Source organism: Echinops telfairi, unplaced genomic scaffold (assembly GCF_000313985.2).
Source record: "Echinops telfairi isolate 266 unplaced genomic scaffold, ASM31398v2 ScPeMD7_7469;HRSCAF=8507_1, whole genome shotgun sequence".
Lineage (NCBI taxonomy): Eukaryota > Metazoa > Chordata > Mammalia > Afrosoricida > Tenrecidae > Echinops > Echinops telfairi.
Window position 1 is genome coordinate 75,304,157 of NW_022111373.1, and position 9,793 is coordinate 75,313,949.

The window sequence follows — 9,793 nt, forward strand, 5'->3', positions numbered from 1 at the left end:
CATCAAAAGGGTCATTCAATCCGCGAAGGGGTCTCGACCCACAGGTCGAGAACCACTGCGCTAGTGAGTTCTTTGTGGGTGCTTAATACAGAGTTCTTACAGACACCTGAAAACATGATATAACAAACCTTCTCAAATGAACGTTGTTGAATAAAGAAATCACTCACTTTCAAGGGACCAGCTGTCCTCTGATTTCCTAGACTTGGCCATTGCTAATTTTGACTAGCCGCTCAAAATGTGGGCCAATAAAGACGATTCCATCCTCATCCTATGCGTCCTTACATCTCCCTCGTTGTTAGCCAGCAGACTATGTCAGGGACGCAATTAAACACCTTCACTTGTTTCACTGCCCCATTAATTCCCGCTAGTGACTATATCCATTTACATTTTCTTTGGCTTAAAAAAAAAATATTTGGGACTCTAATATCTTTGATCAACCAGATTCCACCCCCATTCCACTTCATTTTTGGGACGTGTTAGCTTGAGTTGATTTCCACAATTTGCAGTGATCCCGTGGGCTCAGCGGGTGTCTTCCTGGGTGGCCATTCCCACCTACCTCCGGTCGGTGGGGTACAGCTCCACAGTGACCACGTCAAGGGAGTTCCAGGCGGAGATGGTCAAGCCATTGTAGAGACACAGCATGCCTATCATCATCGACTCACTGGTGCCAAACCAAAGGAAGAAACAGCTGATTCCCGAAAGCACCATAGAGCCACCTGGCAGGCAAAGCAGACACAATGTTGGAATGTTTCCCATTGCCTTAGCAGAGCGAGGGCGCCCTGTCTTTGAGACCTTGCAGCGAGTGACTTGTGAGACCAAGCCGCTGCCAAGGGGAGCGCTTCCAAGGGGAGCGGCAGGCTAGACTTCCTCAAGCCCAGGGACAGATGAGTTTCTCCTACATGCAAGGCTCACTGCACTAACCGCCTTCTGAACACAGCAAGTAGGAAATGCAAATCATCAATGATTCGACTGGTTAAGTGGGAAAATATATGTTAGTTACACCTCATTAGCTTTTCAGTGTGTTAATTCATGGAAGCAGCTCAACTGTAATGTTATTAGACACCGTGTTCACTAAAAATTGGCCCTAATGCAAGGATTTAAGGGATTTCTCCTCATTGCTGAGAGATGCATATCCCCAAGGTGAGAAGAGGGGAGGTTTGGTGGGAAGCTGGTTCCCTCTAGACTGCAGGAGCAGCTCATTTATTTTACATAAAACCCAGTACATACCGAGCATCGTTAAACGCCCAATCCTGTCCATTAGGAGCGCAGACACGATGTTCCCGGGCAGCACTGCCAAGGTGCCCAAGAAGTTGACAAAGTAAATCCAGTAGGCACTATAGTCATCATCAAAGGTGATCTGGCAGCCCGTCTTATTGTGATAAAAGGAGCAGTTTTGAAATGTACTGTCAATGAATTTATATGGCTCAAAATCTGGGGAAACAAAAACAGACAAGTCACCAAACCCTTCACAGACCTACACCTGGATGTGCACGCCTGTTGAGAATTCAGAAGAGAACCATTGTTTTGTACACCCTTGAAGGCTTCAGGACCTGGGTCAGTTGGATTGTTTGTGTTTTCTCTTGGCTTTCTCAAGGGGCAGAGCACATCTGGCTCTCGGGGTGGGCAAGGCTCTCAAAATCATCCATACCAGCTAACATCACACGCTTCCCCCAAGAGAAGCAGGCCTCGCCATTCACAACAAACTGAAAAGCCAAACTCACTGCCACCGAATCCATGCTGACTCATGGCGACCCCACAGGACAAGGTCGAACTGCCCCTGTGGATTTCTGAGTCGAAAGCTTCCTCCTCCTCCCAGGGAGCAGCTGGTGATTTTGAAACACTGACCTTGTAGGTAGCAGCCCAAAGCATAGCCACTCCACCACCAAGGCTCCTTCCTATGAGGGGTGAGTTAATTAAATGACCAAATATAGTAGGCAAATTTTCAAGTTGATAATTTTTCATGTCCCTCAAATGTTATCGATCCAAATGGCCCATGGCAGAAAAAAGGCTCCCACCTCTCCTTTAGTAAGACCAAACACTTACAAAGTCACTGATGAAGAACTGTGTCAAATAATGAAATAGCTCGCTTTCAAGAGTCCGGCTATCTTCTGATTCCTATAGTTGGCCATTGCTAATTTTATTACTTGCTTACTTCATGACAATGTTATATTCTTCTGATTGTCATGTTACATAAGGCCTATCATCACCATACTAATAACTTCCATACTGCAATTATAAAAAAAATTTGTTTTAAAATGCACAGTGCATCCGCCTTATCAAGGCCCTTTTATGGGACACTGAGACATGGAGAAGGAACACAGCTTTCCTTCAGTCTTTGAAGCGCAACTGGAAATTTAAGGTTGAAGAGGATGGATTCATTGAAGACCGAAAGTCTCATTTTAAGGCCGTGGGTATACACAGCTGATTTTATCTTGAACTTGGATTGCTCCAAGGGGATGCAGCTAATAGCGAGTACTGTTAAAAGACCCTGAGCATCAAACTCATCATCTCCTCTTCCTTGCTGATCTAAGTCTCCCGGAAAAACAGGTCTTCTGAGGCTGAATAGGTTAGACAGCAGTGTTTCAAAACAAGACAAAACAAAACCACCCAAACTCATGGATATTTGGAGCTGGCCCCGTCTGAGCCCCAAGAGGGAGAATTTTCTGATAGTGCTGGATTCTGACAGCGGACTCTATTTCAGGATCAACCCATGTGCAGGCGTGGGCAAAGCATGGGCTTGGATTTTGGAAAACCTGAGTTCAAAGCCAGCTCTGTTGTGAGTTTTATGGCAGTGGCCAAATGTCTCAAGTTTCATTAGCCTCAGCTACTGTGAACACTCAGTGAGCTAGAGTAGAAATCAGCATATAGAAATGCTCAATCAATCCCCCCTCTTTTTTTTAATCCTAGGGCTTTTTCCAGACGCCACTAGATAGACTGGCTAAAGAAAATGGAGTCTGATAAGGACAGCTGTATTTTGCTCATCTCTATGGATCATGGATTCCAGGTCTCCTCATTTCTCACACTTCTGTTTCTCACATCTTATCGTTAATAGTTATGAACTCTATATAGTGTCCAAGGGAGGAAGATGGGGCTTTCTACTCCTGTACAGAGTTACAATCTTGGAAACCCACAGGGGCAGTTCTACCCTGTCCTATAGAGGTGCTAACAGTTGGCGTTGGCTTGATGGTGGTAAGTTTGTTTTTTTTGGTTTATATACAATGTCACAGTGCACAGTTTGCTGGTATCATCATATCAGTAATGGCATATGTCATATTTCCAGCCCTCAAAGACAAATAAAGATCAGATTTCCAAGGATATTGATAATAAAAGGCAATAATGAGATCTTAGAAAAAGAGGTATTCAACATACATCAGAACTGGTTTATCCCTATAACACCGTGTGCTACATTTTTGTAACATTTAATTAACTGTATATATTAATATATATATTGATAACTATGAAAGTAAAGAATAAAAACAATTTCCCCCTGAAATTAAAAATTCAGACATTATAGAGATATAATCATTACTTGGCCATCTGGCTAAGATCAAGTGTAGAACTGATTTATAACGGAGTTGTTGGAACTAACCCCATTGTAAACTGAGGACATACTTGTACCAGGTTCTGAAACCAAGATCATCAAAATAAATACACTACAAGTTAGGTCTTTACTTTAAGAAATATGAATCAAAGGATCTTTATTCAACTTTGAGCTTTAGCACACAATACAAGCATCATTTTGATCCAAGCTGATTTGGGGATCTTGTTCCTTTGCCCTTGAGTCTCCACTTCCCACATGAATCTGCCCAGGAGATGACATGGGTCCCATGTTTCTGCCAAGAGCTGGGCCCTTTGATGAGGCAGGAGCACACCTACCGGTGTTGTCGAAAACAGTGTCCGTAAAGGTGCAGTTCTGGAAGTAGGTGTTGAGCGAAGTCACATCCTGAAAGGTGCAGGTCTTAAAAGCTGCATCTTTGAACGTCACAGATTTGAACTTGACCCCTAGGAATCTGACCAGTATCATAAAGGAAGAAGAGAACAAAATCTTTGTCAATGCTTTGTGTCCCTCAGGGTTTGACTCTAAATCACAGAGGTCAGAGGTGTGATGCCTCTCAGAGTCGTCCGTTACTACAGGGGTACAGGGGTCTTCATTTTCTACACGGTACTTCCTGGGGGTGGGGTGTTGGAACGATTCAGAGGGGTGGGGGGCTGCAAAAGCAGATACCCACACTTTATCCTGGATGATGGGCTGTAGTACAGACATTTTTAATTGTCCGGGAGGCACTGAGTAATTTTTTTTTTCTGAAAAGGGTGAGCCAAGTAAGTTTGGGGACCTATGATGTGCAGTCTGACCATCTCATTGCACCACAGCCTCACTTTCAACAAGCAGAAAAGAGGAAACTCAAGATGACTCCGTCGACCTTGTCTACCATGTTGGTGAAAGGCTTTGAGGGTTACCTGATCCTTTATTTTTCAACCCGACCCTCTTGTTCCTTCACATATGTTTGAGAACTCTGTCTTTGGGGTGAATGGCCCCAACTTGAGGGCCATTTTAATGAAAATGAAGTGTGTTTAATGGGGTCCCTGGGAGGAGCCTTGGGCTGTTAACAGAACAAAGAGGGGTTCTGGTCCATCAGAGGCATGCTGGAAGAAAGTCCTGATGCTCAACCTCTGAGAAATCAGCACCCCAAGCCCTGTGGGGCACAGTTCCACTGCGATACCCCAGGGGATGCCAGTAGTCCAAGGAGAAAACCCTCTGCAGTCCGGTCGATTCTGAGTCCCCGCTAACCCACAGACACTGTGCAACCAGCCCACAGTTTCCACGCGGCCAGCCGCCAAGAAAGCACAGTGCTGTGCCTTTCTTTCTTAGAGTGCCTGGTGGGTTCTGTTGACACTGGAGTGCTTTAACCACAGTGCCACCAGGGCCCCTGGTGCTGCTGTGAACCCCAGACCCACTACCGGAGTGCCAATTTTAACTCACAGTGACCTCTCTCTTTCCCCTACTCTCCTTATTCTTCCCCTTAACTTATGTTTGCTGTGCTTCTGGGGCTCTCCACATTGTCTTCTCACACACATCAGGTACGCCACTTAGCACACATGAGGACATCCCACTCCAGAAGTATTTTCACGTGAAGTGACTAAAATATAGCTACCGAGTTTATTTTTAAAGCTCATTTGGAAGTATCCAAACTCAGCCTGAACACGACTAAGTGTACAAACTGAAAACAAGAGTGCATTTCCATGCAGGCAAGGCTAATGGGAAATAACCCTCAGGGTTGGTGACCCGGCAGCCAAATCGAGTGATTTCAAAGTTTCTTCACCTGCCATTCTCGTATTCCACACCGGTATGAATCTGGTTTTCCATGGTGAAGTTAATACTGAAATTTGCATATTTCTCTCGCTCCACTTTTTTGACTTGCAATGCATATTCATCTGACTGTAGATGTTTGATGACATCAGGGAACCAAACAGATAATCCATAGTACCTGCAAAGAGAAAGCAAAAGGGGTTTGGAAACGTCTTAACACATTAGTGGGACCCCAACACTTTACGAGAAGCACCTCCAATGTTGGCTGGCCCCCTGTAATATCATGAACACAGTAACCTACCCCTGGTCTACCACCTGCCACCCCCATGCCCCACAATTTTGACTCTGCATATATCAAGCTAGAGAACTGGCCTGGGGCTTGGGGCTTGGCTGGGACCTGCAGCAGGCTTGTCATGCCCGGACCCTCTTGGAGACTAGAGCGGCAGAAACAATCTGCTCGTGTCCTCCCACCTGGCATCTTGGCTCTGCTGCCTTTCTGCCGTCTGAGGCTGCACCAAGATACCTCTCTGCTCATTCGCACTCCTCGGCTCTTTGAGGGTTGGTGAGGCATTCCTCCTTGGTGAGAATACAAAATCTTTCTTGGTTTTTATGCTAGGCTGCTATTGCTAGCCTGGTGGTAGAGCCTAGTCCCCCAAATTGATCAGGGCAGTGAACAGGAACATTCAGGTTTATTAGCTGAGAATACATGCTATTACCACATTCTGCCCTTTTGACAGCTAATGTGTCATTCTAACAGGTAACAGCTGGTCACACTGCTGCCCTGCCCAGCATAGTAGCCGCTGACCAACCACATGCGGCTGCTGGATAGTGGAAATGGGGCGGATCTCAACTGAGCTTTGCTGTTCAGTGTAAACATGCACGTAGAGTTTTGAAGACTTCATATGAAAAAGGAATATAAAAGCCCTTATCGATCAGAGCTTATCGATCATTTTTCCTTTTATGTCAAGGTGATAATATTCTGGACGTCTTGAGGTACCACTTAAGGTCAAAAGAGCAGCACTTACCCAAGGACACAGTTCTGAGGGCGAGGACGGAAAGGGGAATGGGATGGAGGCAGGAAGTACCAGGAGGAAGGCGAGTTTGCGCGAGTACAGGGAGGGCACTGCGATGGGTGTGTTGGAACACCATGTGTAGGAATGATTGCATGTAAAACTGATGATCTGCTCTGGAAACCTTGACCTAATTCACAATAAGAAGTTTAAAAAATGTCTTGAAGTGAGTTGCACTGCTTCTTTCACTTGTTTCAAATGGTAGATGGAGCTCCGACTCTATTTCTATTGGACAGTGTGGCTGCCGAGGGTCGTTGTTGGGCACCCATGCTAGGTTCTAACTCACTGTGATCCCATGTACAGCAGAATGAAGCAGTGCCCAGTCCTGCGCCCTCCTCACAACTGTGGCTATCCTCGGGCCCATCGTTGTTGCCACTGTATCAAACCATATGATGAGGATCTTCCTCTTTTTCACCAACCCTCTCCTTTACTAAGGGAGCCCTGGTAGTGCAGAAGGTGATGCCTTGGAGTACTAACCACAAGGCCAGCAGTTCAAATCTACCAGTTGCTGCACAGAAGAAAGATGGGACTTTCAGCTCCCATAAAGATTTACAGCCCAGGAAACCCAGAGAGGGTAGTTCTACTGTGTCCTCTAAGGTCTCTGAGTCAGACTCGGCTTGATGACAATGAGGTTGGTTTTCACATGATGTTTGGGTTCAGTGTTGTCCTGATTCAGGGACTGGTCTCTCCTAATAACACGCCCAAAGTACACGAGACCAAGTTCTCTATCCTCACCTCTAAGAGTAATCAGGCTCTACTTCTTCCAAGACAGATTTGTTCTTTCTTCTTTCATTCTCTGGCACCTTTAACAGTCCTCACCAGCAACATAATTCAAAGGCCTGCACCTGCATTCTTCTTGGGTCTGCCTTATTAATCATCAGCGTCTGCACGCCTAGGAGGCGACTGAAAACACCATGGCTTGGGTCGGGTGCGCGTTCACCCTCAAAGTGGCGTCTGTGCTGTTGAACACTTGAAACAGGTCTTTTGCAGCAGATTCGCTGGATGCAATGCATCACTTGATTTCTTGACTGCTGCTTCCAGGGGTGCGGATGGTGGGTCCAAGGCAACGAAAATCTCTGACAACGTGAATCCTATCTCCATGGATAGTGATGCTACTTACGGTCCAGTTGTGAGGATGTTGGTTCTGTTTTGGTGGCGTAGTGGTTATGCATTGGACTGAGATCTACCTGGTCAGAAGTTCCAAACCACCAGCCCTTCTGAGAGGAAAAGACCTTCTTTCAATTCCCCCCAACAATTACAGTCTCAGAAACTCATCCGGACAGTTCTACCTGGTCCTTTAGGATCTTATGAGTTGGCTTCAACTCAATGGCAGAGTTTCAAAAATTTTTTATTATTGTTTTATTTATTATGAGGTGTAATCCATTCAAAATGAAGCTTTAGATCTTCAATAGTAAGGAAGGTTGTTACAAATGCAAATTATGAGGCTTTTTCCTAGACCAGAAACTTGGGGTGTGGCGCCCCCAAATCTTTCTTTTCAAGAGCCGTGTAGGTGATTATGGTGCAAATTCAAGTTTGAGGACAATGGCTCTAATTTATTCTCAGTTACAATAAGCTAGAGATGAAAAGATTTTATCATCTTCAGGAATTTTGCAGGCAGTCAGGTGCTGCTAGAACTCTGGCTTTGCCACGGAACTAGCTTTGTGCTCTTGCACATGTTGTCTAAGCCTCAGTTAACCCATCTTTAATTTAAGGCACGATGTAGCTATCTTCCTGGTGTTTTGTCCAACTTAATGGAATGCAAAGTGCTTAGTATATAGCAAGTATTCAAAACAGTATTTGGACTCCACCCGCCACCCCCCTACCAAAAAAACCCCAAACCAAAAAAAACACCATTTTATTAGGAGATAATCCAGACATCATACCATTCAATCATTCGACCATATCAAGCAGTGTTGTACAATCACTCCCATAATCATTTTAAAACCATTTTCGTTCTTTTTGTACTCCTTGATACCAGCTCTCTGTTACTGACCCCCATCTCCCCTGCCATACCTCCCAAGAACCTTTATTCTAGTTACTGTTTGCACAGAATCACCCAACCGGGCCTTCACACACTAGAAAACATAGAACACAAACAGAATCAAGAAGGCTACCAACAATAACAAAATACAATTAAGATTTTTTCCTCAATTTGAGAAAAAAAATGAAAATATGAAAAACTAGATCAAGCACAAAGTGTATCAAAAGGGAGATCTAACGACAAGATCTTAACCAGTCAAGCCGATTTATCATTTAAATCTATTACAATCGTCTCTCCAACAGTCTGTCTGATCACCAGGCTATTCCCATCCCTCAATATGGTCCAAGGGAAATCACAGAGCCTTATTCCATATGTAGACCCAGTGAAGGTATTTTTGGTGTACACTGCTCTCTATAGTCTGCTGCAAACAAGACTTTCACAATTTACGCTCTGATACCGTTCCCTCCTTCGGATTTGGATTATTGAAGTTTCAATCCTTGGATCACGGGTGTTGGAGTGCTTCTTCCACATGAGCTTTACCTGACGTCTCACTGAAATGGCTGCTTATTTGAAAATGGCATTTTTAACCACCATTATTTTCACAAGGATTCCAGAGATATCTTTTGGTTCAAGATCCCAAAGATTTCAGCCTTTTCTCTTCATAGATCATGAGCTAGTCACTGCAGAGCATGTTTGGAGGAACAGTGGGAAAATGCCTATAAACTCTATTTCTGCCCAACTCAGAATCCTGCAGTCCGACAATGCTTTACATGGGCAGGTAAACTGGATGTTACTAGTGGGCAGTGGTATAAGAAATGATCCAGACATACAGTATTCCCCTGTCACAGACGTCTGGCTAAAATGAAAAAACAAAAACAGCAATGTGGGCATGTGGGCAGTATACTATTCTGGAGTGTCCATCACCAATGATTCAGTAGATATTTAAGGAACTTCCACTAAATGCAAGAAACAGGTTCTGGAAATTCTGCAGTAAATAAAGCTCATTAACAATCACTAAGTAGACCCCCCCCACCAAATAAACAAATGAGATAATTACCACGTGACCCTTGACTCCTTGAAAATAGGACTTCCACCTTGCTTGTCTCTGCCATCTTTATACCTAACCCAGTGCTCAATACACCAAGCCAAAAGCCAAACTCACCGCCACCGAGTCCTTGCCAACTCATAGTAACTGTACAGGACAAAGTAGACCGGCCCTTTGATTTTCTGAGACTGAGCTTGTTCATGGGACTAGAGAGTCCTGTCTTTCTCCTAAGACGCAGCTGCTGGTTTCTAACTGCTGACCCTGAGGATCAAAGCCCAAGGCAATAACCACTACATCACCGGGGTGCCTTGCGCAGCACACAGTAGGTCCTTAGCACATGTTAATTTTCAGCCTTCTATTTCTTCTTAGAGACATGGATGTTTCAGAAC

General features: G+C 44.7%; 1 protein-coding gene across 1 annotated transcript in view; it reads right to left on the reverse strand.

Moving 5' to 3' along the window:
- Positions 1 to 9,793, reverse strand: part of SV2C (synaptic vesicle glycoprotein 2C) — a 267,398-nt gene that overhangs the window by 19,188 nt on the left and 238,417 nt on the right. The window contains exons 8-11 of the mRNA XM_004703529.2: positions 5,322 to 5,486; positions 3,877 to 4,010; positions 1,228 to 1,431; positions 557 to 716 (exon numbers count right to left, since the gene is read on the reverse strand). Coding sequence (XP_004703586.1) covers positions 557 to 716; positions 1,228 to 1,431; positions 3,877 to 4,010; positions 5,322 to 5,486 — 663 coding nt within the window. The remainder of the gene's footprint in view (positions 1 to 556; positions 717 to 1,227; positions 1,432 to 3,876; positions 4,011 to 5,321; positions 5,487 to 9,793) is intronic.